At 43.8% G+C, this 19763-nt stretch overlaps 1 protein-coding gene across 18 annotated transcripts; it reads right to left on the bottom strand.

The window, feature by feature from the left end:
• Window positions 1-281: 281 nt before the first annotated feature.
• On the bottom strand, window positions 282-4578 carry LOC123154351 (uncharacterized). 18 transcript variants are annotated; one of them, XR_006476804.1, is made up of 6 exons: window positions 4007-4562; window positions 3119-3453; window positions 2960-3031; window positions 2264-2352; window positions 522-776; window positions 282-427 (listed from the first exon to the last, which is right to left on the bottom strand). XR_006476804.1 is itself a non-coding variant. In XM_044573107.1 (6 exons), exons 2-6 carry the CDS (start codon window positions 3172-3174, stop codon window positions 378-380), a joined length of 558 nt encoding a protein of 185 aa, XP_044429042.1. In that variant the 5' UTR covers window positions 3175-3453; window positions 4007-4563; the 3' UTR covers window positions 282-377. The 18 variants fall into 18 exon arrangements, 2 of the variants coding, with proteins under 2 accessions (XP_044429042.1, XP_044429043.1); XR_006476802.1 differs by having other exon boundaries at window positions 2264-2384; XM_044573107.1 differs by having other exon boundaries at window positions 2260-2384; window positions 4007-4563.
• Between the last annotated feature and the right edge of the window lie 15185 nt (window positions 4579-19763).

Consider the following 19763-nt stretch of genomic DNA (forward strand, 5'->3'; position numbering starts at 1 on the left):
TTTCTTTAAGTTTTAGAAACCATTTAGGTGCATGGTAGGAATTGCCCAAAAAAATGCGCCATTTGGATACCATTTTCAACTATTCATACATATGACCGTCAAATAGACAAATAAAAGAGGTCACTTCCATAGTTAAAATGTACGCCTACCATAAGAAAATATCACGTTTCCAGCCTTACTATGGAACTGCACTCTTTGTGAAGATGACAAAGTTTAGTATTGCTAACAACCAGAAAATTTAAGGATCGCAGCAAGCAAAAAATCTGGAAACTCAGATAACATAGAGGCTGACAAAAGGCTCAATTATAACATATACGTATAGGACATGACACATTCAAAATTAAGTTATATTGTATAACCCATTACATGCATCAGTGTCAACCATATGTTCCTTCCTCGTTGTTTTGCAGCAATGTCACCATGTCGCCTGAAACACATTACGAAACAATAACCTGTAAATTATGTGTGTTTAGTTAAGAGCTATCAAAACAATGAGCTACATAACCTGTGGTAGTCCTTACCCGTTTCCACTCGTACTGGGCGATGAGCGAACACCTTGACTATATGAACCTGGACACACACGGCAGCTGCCTGGTTGCACCCCTCCGACTTGACAGCATGCCACAAGTACTCGCTCAGTGTGTCCCTGTTGGTCTGGTTCCGGACCCGGCTCAGGAAGAAGGTGCCCGGCCGGTAGCACGGGTTGTTAGGGCTCATCAGGGCCATATCTTGAACATGAAGGACCGGTTGGCCCAGCCCCGCTAGGTCTTGAACGCCTGCAGCAGCAAAGGTGAATAATCCTCTCCGTTAATAAAAAATATATGTGTTGAGGACTTGGGCAATAGTGTCATTCCTGCACCAGAAAATAGATGTCCAGCATATCTGCCACTACCTATTGTGAAGTTTAATATCAATGGACCAATTACTCATTTCAAACTGCAAAAACAGAATGCCAATAGACCTATGATATTCAACTATCTAACAATCTCACGAGTTAAAAAGAGGAAGGCAAGAATATGGAAACATCTACACGATTTGAGTACAGTTCAAACAAAACCTACATATGTATACATAGATAGCCATATCGAGCTGTAACCATGAAAGAGGCCACCCAAGGCAGAACATCGAACAGTGAAAAAGGAACATCAAAGCAACACTAAAGAGAGAAAATAACATAGACGAAGGAAGCTTGTGCGAATATACAAAAGCCCATTTCTTCCGAAACATCGACCAAGAAGCGTCAAAATTAGTACACCGGCTAACTTACAAGCCCTGTTAGACCTGAGGTACAGACAACAATCTATTTCTTCCAAGAAGAAGAGGCTATTGTACTTCAAGAAAATCTACAATGGGACCATGCGGTCACAAATAAATGCTATGGTGGCAACTCTTCCCTTCTCTCTAGCTCTAATTCTGAAGACAGCACAGTGATCCATCCTATTCTAAAGAGTATACTGAAATCTGAATTTAGTGGGCAGCATGTATGTAGACAACCTAGCTACTCCAGCTTCAAAAGAATCAAGTTCCAACTCGACAACACAGATGACCATTACAGACGATTTTTCAGTACCGCCATTCTGGCAACCAAACCGTTACTCTTTTTTTAAAGCAACTACTGTACTGACCCTTCATAGACACAACTCAATTCACCAGGTGGGCCAACATTGGAAAAATTAACCATTATCTATTTCTAAAACATAGATGAGCGGCATACCTAATTATGTTAGTCAGCGAAGAATTTTGTACCTGCTGACTGCTGTAATCTTTAAGTATATAATGTGACCAACTTATTTGTTGATACTAAGAAATGTAAAAAGAAGCTAGAGTAGCGAACGTTTAGATGTTGCTCCAGTCAGCGAATCTGCACTGCACTGTTTGGAAAAGCGGCTGACGGATCCAGCCATCTCTGGTCAGACACGCAAAAATAGTCCGACCTGACAACCCCTCTTATTCTTCTCTCGCCTTCTCACATATTAAAAATATTGCATATTAAATTTCTTATTTATCAATGGAAAGCATAAGGAAAGCTCGATGAGAATTGAGTAACTTGAAATAAATATGCGACGATTAAATGAGGCATTCAACCAGAGCAGAAACTTAATGTTTTGTATGCCTTCTTTTTACTGACAGTAAAGCCGAGAATACATCCACAGTTACCGCGGACAAAGTAAAACAAGACACGTATTACTGAAATATACTTATATATTCTAAAAGAAAATACTGAAGTAAGAAAATAGGATATTATGGTGTCCCTACTACCTACTATGTAATCTCTACTGATGAGGAGACACACTACAAAGATCCAAGCTTTTGTGCAGTTGTAGATGTAGGTAGAACTTCGAGGAATGCCGTCTGCAGTTTGTGCCGGTTTAGCTCGATTTAGGCTAGTGCAGTAGGAAAACATAAAGAGATTAAAAACCATGGCAGAGTACCGTTCAGTCTTACATGAGATTTAGGCATGTGCAGTAAGAAAATATAAATAATTAATACGCAAAATAGCCTATAGTTTAAAGAATCAAATCAAAAACATAACTTCCAACCATATCTTCGACAAAGAAATTTAACTTGAGCATCAAAGGGGAATTTATTGCTATACCTATAGGCTTTCGATCCCTGCACAGCTAGTGCAGAGCCGTCACTGCTTTGATTTCTTCCCTGACCCAACTCTCTATGCACGACCAAAGTTTCTTAATTTTAAGGTGTGTATATACAGACAATTCGAATTTAAAGTACATTGATAAAGATATAAGTGAGTGCTTGTGAACATTAGAAGACATATTTGTACTACACCTAATTTGCAGCATTAAGCTTCTATGATCTCTGCATTAACCAAGCCTCTCGGACATAAGTTGCAGCTTATTTAAACAGATTCAAAAGAGATATGAGTACATATATCAGTGTAGAAACGATACAAGTTATTAGCATTCATGAAGAAAAACCAAATAGACAAGGTATTCACCTGGGGTATAGATTCGAAGTGTGCCGATGCCGAATTGCTAACCTAAGGCCAGCCTTGGAGCTCAAGAACAACCTAGATTATGTATGAACATCCAAGAACCAAATCATTAGTTTTCTGAACATTAAGCATCTGGGGGAGGTGGGGAGGATAGGAGCACACATGAGACAACCACTGGATTGTTGTATACCAGTGGTGGTCGCTATCACCGCCGGCATAAGGATCACCTACCACTAAAAATCCAACCATTCCATGTCATACCTCATCATGTGCAAAACAGCCAAGTAGAAAAATAATTTTCTAAGCAGTTAAATCTCTTTGAGGTAGGCATTACAACAACCAGCAGGTTGTGCTGCCACCTCCACCCAAAGTTACTAATTCATCTTAAAGAAAGAATCACATCATGAGATGGAAAGGATACAACAAAACGCCCAACACCAGTGTTGCTTCTCTCAGGCAATGGCGAAGGCAGAGCCAGCTCCTTGACCCAGCTCCGGCTTTAAACAATTTGACCAACACAAAACAGATTATTAACATCCGGCATAGATATAAGTCTACTGTACAACAACTCTTTCTAGGAAAATTTGTTTTGTCCATGGTAGAAAATAGTACCATATATGTCCAAGTTTTTTGTTTACATCGATGTGGATATAGGTGTACTATAGCAGCTCTTACAGACATTAGCACAAACAATTTGCAGGCAAACTTATACCTGGCAGAACACAACCTAAGAGAAGGCAAAATTTCACCCCAAAAACATAGGCAAAATGCGTCATGTAAGTGCAAGTCGTGATGGTCATTGGTCTATCAACCAACAATAGTTCAGAGAGAAAAATGCTAGCAAGGGATTTCAGAGAATTTTGCCATATGCTCTTTTCTTTGTCCTAATAAATTCATATTTGGTGCTTAAGTTACTAACTAATCTTAGAAGAAGGAATCCTTCATTAGATGGAAAGGAGAGAACAAAATCACTAACTAACGTCTAAGATCAAGATGAATCGATCTAACGATTTAGAAATTGGGAGAGGGGAGAAAGGGAGTCGAGCCTACCACTGTGTTGTGTATCATGGGGTCGAGCAAGAGCCGCTGATCGTGCCGTCATGGGAGGAGGCGCCCCTTCCCGTGTGAGCTCCTTTCACTCCCTCGATTCACCTCTTCTCCTGCTCCCTCTCACTTGTTGCCCTCCATCCCGGCGGATCCACGGCGCTGGAAGCCGGTGGGACGAGGTGACACTCGCAGGAGGCACCGCACAGTGAAGGAGGAATGATGGCAGTCCAGCATCCTCATCTCTCAGCAGGGGGCGATCCATGGCGCTGCATCAAATCCAGCGCCGCTGCCGTCGCCCTTTGCCTGCAGGTCGCCGCCGCCGGAGAAGCTCGCCTCCGCGCCCACACGTCTCTGATCCGGTCCGAGATGAAGAGGGGTGGATGAGATGTGGGAGGGGAGCGCGAGAGGATGGAGGAGGAGGGCGGTTGCGGGCTTGCGGTGGCTGCGGGGTTTGGCGGTAAGGGGATAGGGTTGCAGGCGACTGCGGAGGAACCGCGGTGGATTTGGTGTGATAGTGACGAATGGTGCAGTGCGTGAGGGGCACACGGATTGGACGCTGAAAGATCTCAAGCACGCGGCGCTCTCTCTCTCTCTCTCTCTCTCGCACGTCGTGCGGCTCCCGCGCTCGCGTCAGCCACAGAGACAGGGGACGACTCACACACGACCACACGCAGGTAGCGTACTGGTTGGCTTACACCATGGTTCAAAAAAAACCACAAGCAACGAGCTGAATCACACAAGTAAAAGGGCCACAAGTCAGCCAAACGTGAAAGCAAAGCAGAAGTAACATTTTTTTACCATGCAGTCAACTGATCCACCGTCCAGCCGCAAAAGTCAAAGCCATCCAATGGCCACAGTCGCGCCAATCCGAGGGAGCTCCATGGAGGAGGGTCGCCTAGCATCCTTATAGGTTTAAATGAGTTTGAGTTATGTTGTGATGCCATGTTGTACAACACATACTTGCATGTTATGCGTATGTGTGACGTGTATTGCTATGTGTGGGATCCGACAACCTAGTTGTCTATCCCTGGTAGCCTCTCTTATGGGGAAATGTAGTCTGGTGCTTCCACTGAGCCATGGTAGTCCGCTACAACCCGGTTCACCGAAGTCTTGCTAGCTCAGCACTACTGCTTCGGAACACTTAGACTGGTTGGCATGTGATTCACATCGTTCCTGTGTATGTCCCTTCGGGGAAATGTCACGCCGTGACTTCTGGAGTCCTACTAGCCTGCTACAGCTCGGATTCCCGGAGACCTGTTAGCCCAGTTGCTACAACTCGGATTTACACGCTGATGACCGACATGCTCGATGATGTTTCATGTATGCATGTCCCTGTAAGTTAGTGCCACTTTGGGTTCACGACTAGTCATGTCGGCCCGGGTACTCTGTCATATGGATGCTAGTGACACTATCATATACGTGAGCCAAAAGGCGCAAACGGTCCCGGGCCAGGTAAGGCGACACCCGTGGGAATACCGTGCGTGAGGCCGCAAAGCGATATGATCTGTTACATGCTAGATCGGTGTGACTTAGAATTGGGGTCCCGACAGGACCACTTTTGAAGATGATCCTAAACAGCAATTACTGAGAGAGCAGCCCATGGGAAATTGGCACAACGGCGGTGCAAGCTGGGAACAAAATGCAAATGTTGGGAATGTTCCAACCATCATATCTGCCTGAGATTTAGATCTGGTTAGTAACAGAATACTTCAGACTCAACATGTCTGCAGAAGAAAGTTTGCAACACAATTCGACGAGATGACATTGCGAGATTCTCGGGAGTTGAACTACGATAGCAAGCTCCGAAACATGAGCTAGTTATGCTACATACATGTGAACACGCTATCCCAGACAAGCATGACCACGTAATAGTCTTATAATAAAACACTACCGAGTTTAGGTGGGGAACCATCAACGAGGATATCGAGGTCCTTACATAAGTCCGGATTAGCTCTTCTGAAGGAACTTCTTCTCCTTGAACAAATCAATCAGTGGCTTGGTGTGCTAGGAATACATATAGAATGAAGGTTGCAAATCTCTAGACCACATAATACTTCACATGAATGCATGGCTGACTTGGGATAATTCCAGAGGAAACAAAACAAACTTTCTCAAATCCACGGCGGCAACATGCATCAATGCACATGAAGTAAGAGGAAGTCTCTTCTTTCATCCAAACATATACCTCATGAACGGGACACGAAGGCAATGCTTACAAAGTTTGCAACACTAGCTTAATGTCCAACGAAATCATGGAGAAGATGAAAATGTTGTCAATGGGCTCAACAACAATTCATCCAGGTTTCCATATAAATGGAACTCCATAATCATGTGAACAAGGTGTTAGCATTGGTCAGACCCAAAGGATATAATGGTGTATGCTCGAGGAAACAACCACGAGTAAGACAACATTACGAACATCGTTGGTTCTGATTTGATTTGACGATAGCCCACACTCAAATCAAAGTTTTGACAAGACAATAGTGTTGGGGAACGTAGTAATTTCAAAAAAATTCCTACGCACACGCAAGATCATGGTGATGCATAGCAACGAGAGGGGAGAGTGTGATCTACGTACCCTTGTAGATTGACAACGGAAGCGTTAGCACAACGCGGTTGATGTAGTCGTACGTCCTCACGGCCCGACCGATCAAGCACCGAAACTACGGCACCTCCGAGTTCTAGCACACGTTCAGCTCGATGACGATCTCCGGACTCGGATCCAGCAAAGTGTCGAGGAAGAGTTCCGTCAGCACGACGGCGTGGTGACGATCTTGATGTACTACCGTCGCAGGGCTTCGCCTAAGCACCGCTACAATGTTATCGAGGATTATGGTGGAAGGGGGCACTGCATACGGCTAAGAATATGATCACGTGGATCAACTAGTGTGTCTAGGGGTGCCCCTGCCCTCGTATATAAAGGAGCAGGGGGAGGTGCGGCCGGCCAGGAGGAGGGCACGCCAGGAGGAGTCCTACTCCCACCGGAAGTAGGATCCCCCCCCCCCTTTCCTAGTTGGAATAGGATTCGGGAGGGGGAAAGAGGAGAGAGAGAAGGAAGGGGGGGGCGCCCCCTTCTCCTTGTCCTATTCGAACTAGGGGGGGAGGGGCGCACGGCCCAGCCCTGGCCACCTCTCCTCTCTTCCACTAAAGCCCACTAAGGCCCATATACCTCCCGGGGGGTTCCGGTAACCTCCCGGTACTCCGGTAAAATCCCGATTTCACTCGGAACACTTCCGATATCCAAATATAGGCTTCCAATATATCAATCTTTATGTCTCGACCATTTCGAGACTCCTCGTCATGTCCGTGATCACATCCGGGACTCCGAACAAACTTCGGTACATCAAAATGCATAAACTCATAATATAACTGTCATCAAAACCTTAAGTGTGCGGACCCTACGGGTTCGAGAACGATGTAGACATGACCGAGACACGTCTCTGATCAATAACCAATAGCGGAACCTGGATGCTCATATTGGCTCCCACATATTCTACGAAGATCTTTATCAGTCAGACCGCATAACAACATACGTTGTTCCCTTTGTCATCGGTATGTTACTTGCCCGGGATTCGATCGTCGGTATCTCAATACCTAGTTCAATCTCGTTACCGGCAAGTCTCTTTACTCGTTTCGTAATACATCATCTTGCAACTAACTCATTAATTGTAATGCTTGCAAGGCTTATGTGATGTGCATTACCGAGAGGGCCCAGAGATACCTCTCCGACAATCAGAGTGACAAATCATAATCTCGAAATACACCAACCCAACATGTACCTTTGGAGACACCTGTAGAGCTCCTTTATAATCACCCAGTTACGTTGTGACGTTTGGTAGCACACAAAGTGTTCCTCCGGCAAACGGGAGTTGCATAATCTCATAGTCATAGGAACATGTATAAGTCATGAAGAAAGCAATAGCAACATACTAAACGATCGGGTGCTAAGCTAATGGAATGGGTCATGTCAATCATATCATTCTCCTAATGATGTGATCCCATTAATCAAATGACAACACATGTCTATGGTTAGGAAACATAACCATCTTCGATTAACGAGCTAGTCAAGTAGAGGCATACTAGTGACGTTTGGTTTGTCTATGTATTCACACAAGTATTATGTTTCCGGATAATACAATTCTAGCATGAATAATAAACATTTATCATGATATAAGGAAATAAAATAATAACATTATTATTGCCTCTAGGGCATATTTCCTTCAGTCTCCCACTTGCACTAGAGTCAATAATCTAGATTACACAGTAATGATTCTAACACCCATGGAGCTTTGGTGTTGATCATGTTTTGCTCGTGGAAGAGGCTTAGTCAACGGGTCTGCTATATTCAGATCCGTATGTATCTTGCAAATCTCTATGTCTCCCACCTGGATTAGATCCCGGATGGAATTGAAGCGTCTCTTGATGTGCTTGGTTCTCTTGTGAAATCTGGATTCCTTTGCCAAGGCAATTGCACCAGTATTGTCACAAAAGATTTTCATTGGACCCGATGCACTAGGTATGACACCTAGATCGGATATGAACTCCTTCATCCAGACTCCTTCATTTGCTGCTTCCGAAGCAGCTATGTACTCCGCTTCACATGTAGATCCCGCCACAACGCTTTGTTTAGAACTGCACCAACTGACAGCTCCACCGTTTAACGTAAACACGTATCCGGTTTGCGATTTAGAATCGTCTGGATCAGTGTCAAAGCTTGCATCAACGTAACCATTTACGATGAGCTCTTTGTCACCTCCATATATGAGAAACATATCCTTAGTCCTTTTTCAGGTATTTTAGGATGTTCTTTGACCGTTGTCCAATGATCCACTCCTGGATTACTTTGGTACCTCCCTGCTAGACTTATAGCAAGACACACATCAGGTCTGGTACACAACATTGCATACATGATAGAGCCTATGGCTGAAGCATAGGGAACATCTTTCATTTTCTCTCTATCTTCTGCATTGGTCGGGGATTGAGTCTTACTCAATTTCACACCTTGTAACACAGGCAAGAATCCTTTCTTTGCTTGATCCATTTTGAACTTCTTCAAAACTTTGTCAAGGTATGTGCTTTGTGAAAGCCCAATTAAGCGTCTTGATCTATCTCTATAGATCTTAATGCCTAATATGTAAGCAGCTTCACCGAGGTCTTTCATTGAAAAACTCTTATTCAAGTATCCTTTTATGCTATCCAGAAATTCTATATCATTTCCGATTAGTAATATGTCATCTACATATAATATCAGAAATGCTACAGAGCTCCCACTCACTTTCTTGTAAATACAGGCTTCTCCAAAAGTCTGTACAAAACCAAATGCTTTGATCACACTATCAAAGCCTTTATTCCAACTCCGAGAGGCTTGCGCCAGTCCATAAATGGATCGTTGAAGCTTGCACACTTTGTTAGCTCCCTTTGGATCGACAAAACCTTCCGGCTGCATCATATACAACTCTTCTTGCAGAAATCCATTCAGGAATGCAGTTTTGACATCCATTTGCCAAATTTCATAATCATAAAATGCGGCAATTGCTAACATGATTCGGACAGACTTAAGCATCGCTACGGGTGAGAAGGTCTCATCGTAGTCAATCCCTTGAACTTGCTGAAAACCTTTTGCGACAAGTCGAGCTTTGTAGACAGTAATATTACCGTCAGCGTCAGTCCTCTTCTTGAAGATCCATTTATTCTCAATTGCTTGCCGATCATTGGGCAAGTCAACCAAAGTCCATACTTTGTTCTCATACATGGATCCCATCTCAGATTTCATGGCTTCAAGCCATTTTGCGGAATCTGGGCTCACCATCGCTTCTTCATAGTTCGTAGGTTCATCATGATCTAGTAGCATGACTTCCAGAACAGGATTACCGTACCACTCTGGCGCGGATCTTACTCCGGTTGATCTACGAGGTTCAGTAGTATCTTGTTCTGAAGTTTCATGATCGTTATCATTAGCTCCCTCACTAATTGGTGTAGGTGTCACAGAAACTGGTTTCTGTGATGTACTACTTTCCAATAAGGGAGCAGGTACAGTTACCTCGTCAAGTTCTACTTTCCTCCCACTCACTTCTTTCGAGAGAAACTCCTTCTCTAGAAAGTTTCCGAATTTAGCAACAAAAGTCTTGCCTTCGGATCTGTGATAGAAGGTGTATCCAATAGTTTCCTTTGGATATCCTATGAAGACACATTTCTCCGATTTGGGTTCGAGCTTATCAGGTTGAAGTTTTTTCACATAAGCATCGCAGCCCCAAACTTTCAGAAACGACAACTTTGGTTTCTTGCCAAACCACAGTTCATATGGCGTCGTCTCAACAGATTTTGATAGTGCCCTATTTAATGTGAATGCGGCCGTCTCTAGAGCATATCCCCAAAACGATAGCGGTAAATCAGTAAGAGACATCATAGATCACACCATATCTAGTAAAGTACGATTACGACGTTCGGACACACCATTACGTTGTGGTGTTCCGGGTGGCATGAGTTGCGAAACTATTCCACATTGTTTTAAATGTACACCAAACTCGTAACTCAAATATTCTCCTCCACGATCAGATCGTAGGAATTTTATTTTCTTATTACGATGACTTTCAACTTCACTCTGAAATTCTTTGAACTTTTCAAATGTTTCAGACTTATGTTTCATTAAGTAGATATACCCATATCTGCTTAAGTCATTTGTGAAGGTGAGAAAATAACGATATCCGCCACGAGCCTCAACATTCATCGGACCACATACATCTGTATGTATGATTTCCAATAAATTTGTTGCTCTCTCCATAGTACCGGAGAACGGTGTTTTTTGTCATCTTACCCATAAGGCACGGTTCGCAAGTACCAAGTGATTCATAATCAAGTGGTTCCAAAAGCCCATCAGTATGGAGTTTCTTCATGCGCTTTATACCGATATGACCCAAACGGCAGTGCCACAAATAAGTTGCACTATCATTATCAACTCTGCATCTTTTGGTTTCAACACTATGAATATGTGTGTCACTACTATCGAGATTTAATAAGAATAGACCACTCTTTAAGGGTGCATGACCATAAAAGATATTACTCATGTAAATAGAACAACCATTATTCTCTGATTTAAATGAATAACCGTCTCGCATCAAACAAGATCCAAATATAATGTTCATGCTTAACGCTGGCACCAAATAACAATTATTTAGGTCTAATACTAATCCCGAAGGTAGATGTAGAGGTAGCGTGCCGACTGCGATCACATCGACTTTGGAACCATTTCCCACGCGCATCGTCACCTCGTCCTTAGCCAATCTTCGCTTAATCCGTAGTCCCTGTTTCGAGTTGCAAATATTAGCAACAGAACCAGTATCAAATACCCAGGTGCTACTGCGAGCAATAGTAAGGTACACATCAATAACATGTATATCACATATACCTTTGTTCACCTTGCCATCCTTCTTATCCGCCAAATACTTGGGGTAGTTTCGCTTCCAGTGACCAGTCTGCTTCTAGTAGAAGCACTCAGTTTCAGGCTTAGGTCCAGGTTTGGGTTTCTTCTCTTGAGTAGCAACTTGCTTCCCGTTCTTTTTGAAGTTCCCCTTCTTCTTCCCTTTGCCCTTTTTCTTGAAACTAGTGGTCTTGTTGACCATCAACACTTGATGCTCCTTCTTGATTTCTACCTCCGCAGCTTTCAGCATTGCAAAGAGCTCGAGAATAGTCTTATTCATCCCTTGCATATTATAGTGATGGGGAACGTAGTAATTTCAAAAAAATTCCTACACACACGCAAGATCATGGTGATGCAAAGCAACAAGAGGGGAGAGTGTTGTCCACGTACCAACGCAGACCAACTGCGGAAGCGATCACACAACATAGAGGAAGTAGTCGTACGTTTTCCCGATCCGACCGATCCAAGCACCGTTACTCCGGCACCTCTGAGTTCTTAGCACACGTACAGCTCGATGACGATCCCCGGGCTCCGATCCAGCAAAGCGTCAGGGAAGAGTTCCGTCAGCACGACGGCGTGGTGACGATCTTGATGTTCTACTGTTGCACGGCTTCGCCTAAGCACCGCTACAATATGATCGAGGTGGAATATGGTGGCAGGGGGCACCGCACACGGCTATGGAACGATCACGGGGATCAATTGTGTGTCTAGAGGTGCCCCCTGCCCCTGTATATAAAGGAGCAAGGGGGAGAGGTGCGGCCAGCCTTGGGGCGCGCCAGGAGGAGTCCTACTCCCTCTGGGAGTAGGATCCCCCCCCCAATCCTAGTTGGAATAGGAATCCTCAAGGGGGGAAAGAGAGAGAGGGGCCGGCCACCTTGGGCTGCCCCTTTCTCCTTTCCACTAAGGCCCATGAAGGCCCATATGGCTCCCGGGGGGTTCCGGTAACCTCCCGGTACTCCGGTAAAATCCCGATTTCACCCGGAACACTTCCGATATCCAAATATAGGCTTCCAATATATCAATCTTTATGTCTCGACCATTTTGAGACTCCTCGTCATGTCCGTGATCACATCTGGGACTCTGAACAACCTTCGGTACATCAAAATGCATAAACTCATAATAATTGTCATCGTAACATTAAGCGTGCGGACCCTACGGTTCGAGAACAATGTATACATGACTGAGACACTTCTCCGGTCAATAACCAATAGCGGGACCTGGATGCCCATATTGGCTCCTACATATTCTACGAAGATCTTTATCGGTCAGACCGCATAACAACATACGTTGTTCCCTTTGTCATCGGTATGTTACTTGCCCGAGATTCGATCGTCGGTATCCAATACCTAGTTCAATCTCGTCACCGGCAAGTCTCTTTACTCGTTCTGTAATACATCATCCCGCAACCAACTCATTAGTTGCAATGCTTGCAAGGCTTATGTGATGTGCATTACCGAGAGGGCCCCAGAGATACCTCTCCGACAATCGGAGTGACAAATCCTAATCTCGAAATACGCCAACCCAACATCTACCTTTGGAGACACCTGTAGAGCTCCTTTATAATCACCCTTTTACGTTGTGACGTTTGGTAGCACACAAAGTGTTCCTCCAGTAAACGGGAGTTGCATAATCTCATAGTTATAGGAACATGTATATGTCATGAAGGAAAGCAATAGCAACATACTAAATGATCGGGTGCGAAGCTAATGGAATGGGTCATGTCAATCAGATCATTCAACTAATGATGTGACCTCGTTAATCAAATAACAACCCTTTGTTCATGGTTAGGAAACATAACCATCTTTGATTAACGAGCTAGTCAAGTAGAGGCATACTAGTGACACTCTGTTTGTCTATGTATTCACACATGTATTATGTTTTCGGTTAATACAATTCTAGCATGAATAATAAATATTTATCATGATATAAGGAAATAAATAATAACTTTATTATTGCCTCTAGGGCATATTTCCTTCATATAGTTCATCACGAAGCTCTTGTAGCTTGGTGGCAGTGATTGGATAATTCTGTCAATGACGCAATCATCTGAAAGATTAACTCCCAATTGAATCAAGTGATTATTATACCCAGACATTTTGAGTATATGCTCACTGACAGAACTGTTCTCCTCCATCTTGCAGCTATAGAACTTATTGGAGACTTCATATCTCTCAATCCGGGCATTTGCTTGAAATATTAACTTCAACTCCTAGAACATCTCATATGCTCCATGACATTCAAAACGTCGTTGAAGTCCCGATTCTAAGCCGTAAAGCATGGCACACTGAACTATCGAGTAGTCATCAGCTTTGCTCTGCCAGACGTTCATAACATCTGGTGTTGCTCCAGCAGCAGGCCTGGCACCTAGCGGTGCTTCGAGGACGTAATTCTTGTGTGCAGCAATGAGGATAATCCTCAAGTTACGGACCCAGTCCGTGTAATTGCTACCATCATCTTTCAACTTTGCTTTCTCAAGAAACGCATTAAAATTCAACGGAACAACAGCACGGGCCATCTATCTACAATCAAACATAAACAAGCAAGATACTATCAGGTACTAAGTTTCATGATAAATTTAGGTTCAATTAATCATATTACTTAAAGAACTCCCACTTAGATAGACATCCCTCTAATCCTCTAAGTGATTACGTGATCCAAATCAACTAAACCATGTCCGATCATCACGTGAGATGGAGTAGTTTCATTGGCGAACATCACTATTGTTGATCATATCTACTATATGATTCACGCTCGACCTTTCGGTCTCCGTGTTCTGAGGCCATATCTGTATATGCTTGGCTCATCAAGTATAACCTGAGTATTCCGCGTGTGCAACTGTTTTGCACCCGTGTATTTGAACGTAGAGCCTATCACACCCGATCATCATGTGGTGTCTCAGCACGAAGAACTTTCGCAACGGTGCATACTTAGGGAGAACACTTCTTGATAATTAGTGAGAGATCATCTTATAATGCTACCGTCAATCAAAGCAAGATAAGATGCATAAAAGATAAACATCACATGCAATCAATATAAGTGATATGATATGGCCATCATCATCTTGTGCTTGTGATCTCCATCTTTGAAGCACCGTCGTGATCACCATCATCACCGGCGTGACACCTTGATCTCCATCGTAGCATCATTGTCGTCTCGCCAATTTTATGCTTCCACGACTATCGCTACCGCTTAGTGATAAAGTAAAGCATTATAGCGTGATTGCATTGCATACAATAAAGCGATAACCATATGGCTCCTGCCAGTTGCCGATAACTCGGTTACAAAACATGATCATCTGATACAATAAAATTTAGCATCATGTCTTGACCATATCACATCACAACATGCCCTGCAAAAACAAGTTAGACGTCCTCTACTTTGTTGTTGCAAGTTTTACGTGGCTGCTACGGGCTTAAGCAAGAACCAATCTTACCTACGCATCAAAACCACAACGATAGTTTGTCAAGTTGGTGCTATTTTAACCTTCGCAAGGACCGGGCGTAGCTACACTCGGTTCAACTAAAGTTGGAGAAACTATCACCCGCTAGCCACCTTTGTGCAAAGCACGTCGAGAGAACCGGTCTCGCGTGAGCATACGCGTAATGTCGGTCCGGGCCGCTTCGTCCAACAATACCGCCGAACCAAAGTATGACATGCTGGTGAGCAGTATGACTTATATCGCCCACAACTCACTTGTGTTCTACTCGTGCATATAACATCAACACATAAAACCTAGGCTCTGATACCACTATTGGGGAACGTAGTAATTTCAAAAAAATTCCTACCCACATGCAAGATCATGGTGATGAATAGCAACGAGAGGGGAGAGTGTGATCTATGTACCCTTGTAGATTGACAGCGGAAGCGTTAGCACAACGCGGTTGATGTAGTCGTACGTCTTCACGGCCCGACCGATCAAGCACCGAAACAACGACACCTCCGAGTTCTAGCACACGTTCAGCTCGATGACGATCCCCGGACTCCGATCCAGCAAAGTGTCGGGGAAGAGTTCCGTCAGCATGACGGCGTGGTGACGATCTTGATGTACTACCGTCGCAGGGCTTCGCCTAAGCACCGCTACAATATTATCGAGGATTATGGTGGAAGGGGGCACTGCATACGGCTAAGAATATGATCACGTGGATCAACTAGTGTGTCTAGGGGTGCCCCCTGCCCCCATATATAAAGGAGCGGGGGAGGTGCCGCCGGCCAGGAGGAGGGCGCGCCAGGAGGAGTCCTACTCCCATCGGGAGTAGGATTCCCCCCTTTCCTAGTTGGAATAGGATTCGGGAGGGGGAAAGAGGAGAGAGAGAAGGAAGGGGGGGTGCCCCCTTCTCCTTGTCCTATTTGAACTAAGGGGGAGGGGCGCGCGGCCCAGCCCTGGCCACCTCTCCTCTCTTCCACTAAAGCCCACTAAGGCCCATATACCTCCCGGGGGGTTCCGGTAACCTCCCGGTACTCCGGTAAAATCCCGATTTCACTCGGAACACTTCCGATATCCAAATATAGGCTTCCAATATATCAATCTTTATGTCTCGACCATTTCGAGACTCATCATTATGTCTGTGATCACATCTGGGACTCCGAACAAAATTCGGTACATCAAAATGCATAAACTCATAATATAACTGTCATCAAAACCTTAAGCGTGCGGACCCTACGGGTTCGAGAACAATGTAGACATGACCGAGACACGTCTCCGATCAATAACCAATAGCGGAACCTGGATGCTCATATTGGATCCCACATATTCTACGAAGATCTTTATCGGTCAGACCGCATAACAACATACGTTGTTCCCTTTGTCATCGGTATGTTACTTGCCCGAGATTCGATCGTCGGTATCTCAATACCTAGTTCAATCTCGTTACCGGCAAGTCTCTTTACTCGTTTAGTAATACATCATCTTGCAAGTAACTCATTAGTTGTAATGCTTGCAAGGCTTATGTGATGTGAATTACCGAGAGGGCCCAGAGATACCTCTCCGACAATCGGAGTGACAAATCCTAATCTCGAAATACGCCAACCCAACATGTACCTTTGGAGACACCTGTAGAGCTCCTTTATAATCACCCAGTTACGTTGTGACGTTTGGTAGCACACAAAGTGTTCCTCCGGCAAACGGGAGTTGCATAATCTCATAGTCATAGGAACATGTATAAGTCATGAAGAAAGCAATAGCAACATACTAAACGATCGGGTGCTAAGCTAATGGAATGGGTCATGTCAATCATATCATTCTCCTAATGATGTGATCCCATTAATCAAATGACAACACATGTCTATGGTTAGGAAACATAACCATCTTCGATTAACGAGCTAGTCAAGTAGAGGCATACTAGTGACGTTTGGTTTGTCTATGTATTCACACAAGTATTATGTTTCAGGATAATACAATTCTAGCATGAATAATAAACATTTATCATGATATAAGGAAATAAAATAATAACATTATTATTGCCTCTAGGGCATATTTCCTTCAAATAGATCCAACAACTATTCATGAGGACCAATCGATGAAGATATCATCTTTCTACAACACACACACACACACACAAAGATATACCTTAGTGATGAACTAAGTCGGACAAGCTTTTATATTCCAACTCTCCAAGTTGTTGTTTAGCTTAACCAACTAGCTCAGGGGTATCCAACACAGATTCTTGGAGAAGGGATGGTTTACAAGAAACCAAACTTGATCACAAGCTCAACATAACAGCCAGGGGACAACCTGATGATACTTCTGAGAAGATATTCGGAAAATCACGAACCACCGATATGTTACTAAGCTCGAGAACAATCTTGATTTTCAGGGCAAGACGATGTGATCAAATAAGCGAGGGATTGACACAATCCTAACTCTTTGATTGAAGAGTGCACCAGGAAATATGGACTAGGTAGCACGATTAATCTTAGAATGATGGTTCAATAACCAACACGCTGAGTATGAAATTATTATCCATTAGCTACCCAGCAATGGGGTTGCTAGGAGCATTGATTTCACACATCACGGTTCACTTGTCGGCATTCTGGTTGCGACAACACGGGACCGAGGAATGAATAATGATGGCGAGAAGTATCACTCCATCAAGAATTCATAAGATGGTGTGCAATTCCTATGACATTCTTGACATAAAGAGGGTAATACTCCAGGGTAGAACAGAACAAAAACTGGATTGGCATTTTGATCTGCAGAATACAACTACTTTGACCAGTCCAAGAAACGGATGAGGTACTGGAGTTTGTTTCTCCTAGTCATTCCGGAATAGAATGCCTTGACAGACCACAAGAATAATAGGCATCGATAACACAAACGCACAACTAGTCCTGACTATCAATTGATAGATAGAGGTCAAAATACAAGCAAAGAGAGACATCCCAAAGGAACATATGGTTTTCTGAGTTGCAGATGCATAGATTTAGTATGTCAAACAAGTTCAACATATTTCTTCCAGATAATCCATGCAGAAAAGGTAGGACTGGCAGATACACAATGTGGAATGGAGAACTCATCAAGGGTACTCTTGTTGTGATCTTTTGGTTCAAGAACTTCTGCCATAAGCAGTTCATGGTATTTGGAAGAAGGAAATACCACGGACCTCGAGGACTATTACAAAGGCTACTAATATCCTAAAGGAACAAGTAACACTATCAACAGGAAGTGAGTAGAGTGATTCTTGGGTCAAGAACCCAGGAGTAGAATACCTACTACTAAATGGCATCACAGGATGCTTTCGAGAATGATGGCTAGAATCATCACACTGCGAACACAAAACATGGTTGGATTACTAGGTGGTTCTCTAAGATGCCTAGGTTCATAGTAATAGCTCCAACATATATGTCGAGGCGGCAGAGTACCTCAACACACTGGTTAGTGTGGTTAATCCGGCCCAAAGGACCATCGGGAATAGAAAGAAGGGAGTTGCAAATGCATCAGACTCTTTAGAAACCTGGGATGACTCGGACAACATAACGGCTGTAAATGCTCAAAAAGATTTGAGACATCCTGCAAAATGGTGGCATAACCACTCAACATCATAATATCGAGGTTCCGAGACCAACTGTTATCACACGGAGGTAGTAGAAACTGAACTGGGGCTTGACACTATCAATCCTATAAGTCTACGGATTAGTAACACATGATCCTGATAGAAAGAAGAGAAAGCCTAGTTCCTTAACCCCGTAGGAAAGATAGGATGACTCGGATCAGAAGGCCATAAGGTAAAGGAGTAAAAAGAGCCTTACGTTCCCATCCCCAATCAATTCCCTTATATAACTAAAGTATTTCTAGACTCAACTTCGACCAATTTGGCTTGGTAATCCTACAGGCAGTCAGGCTCTGATACCAAAGCAGTCAGGACCCCGATCCTAAGCCATATTGATCTAGCATGTAACACATGATATCACTTTGTAGCCTCACGCCGTTTGCGTCTTTTGGCTCACGTATATGATAGTGTCGCTAGCATCCATATGATAGAGGACCCGAACCGACATGACTAGTCGTGAACCCAAAGTGGCACTAACTTACAGGGACAGGCATACATGACCCAGCAACGAACGTGTCGGTCATCAGTGAGTGAATTCAGGCTGTAGCAACTAGGCTAGCAGGATTCGGGAATCCGGGCTGTGGCAGGCTAACAGGACTTCCAAAGATACCGCGTGACATTTCCCTGAAGGGACAGACACATGATCGAATAAGGACACATGCTGGCCAGTCTAAGTGTTCCTGAGCAGTAGCAACTGGGCTAACAGGACTCCGGTAAACCGGGCTGTAGCAGACTACCATGGCTCAGTGGAAGCACTAGACTACATTTCCCCATAAGAGAGACTACCAAGGATAGACAACTTGGTTGTCGGATCCCACACATACCAAGCATTTCAATCATACACACAATATGCTCGATATGTGTAAATACAACATGGCATCACAACAAAACTCTACGACTCAAAGTATTTATTCATTAGGCTCCCAGGAGCCAGATATGACAAACATTGGTCTGATGACCCAGCAATCAAGTCATACAAGCAACAAGCACAAGCGGAAGCTTAACTTGTCTGAGTACAGACAACTATAAAAGAAAAAGGCCGAGAAGCCTGACTATCTACAAGATCCTGCCGAGGGCACAAGATCGTAGCTGAGGTAACAAGCTAAACGTCGAAGTCCACACGGAACTACTAGCGAGACTGAAGTCTCTCTGCAAAAACATAAATTAAGCAAACGTGAGTACAAATGTACCCAGCAAGACTTACATCAGAACTATCTACATATGCATCATTATCAACAAAGGGGTGGTGGGGTTTAAATGCAGCAAGCCAGCTTTGACTCAGTGGCTAATCTGAACT

The sequence above is a fragment of the Triticum aestivum genome, chromosome 7A, assembly GCF_018294505.1.
Source record: "Triticum aestivum cultivar Chinese Spring chromosome 7A, IWGSC CS RefSeq v2.1, whole genome shotgun sequence".
In the NCBI taxonomy this organism is placed as follows: domain Eukaryota; kingdom Viridiplantae; phylum Streptophyta; class Magnoliopsida; order Poales; family Poaceae; genus Triticum; species Triticum aestivum.

Coding starts and splice junctions, on each gene's coding strand:
- LOC123154351 (XM_044573107.1), bottom strand. CDS start 3,174: ATGCCGGCGGTGATAGCGACCACCACTGGTATACAACAATCCAGTGGT. Junction 777..2,259: donor CAGTAGAGATTACATAGTAG/GTAGTAGGGACA, acceptor TTGCTGCTGCAG/GCGTTCAAGACCTAGCGGGG. Junction 428..521: donor CCCAGTACGAGTGGAAACGG/GTAAGGACTACC, acceptor AATGTGTTTCAG/GCGACATGGTGACATTGCTG.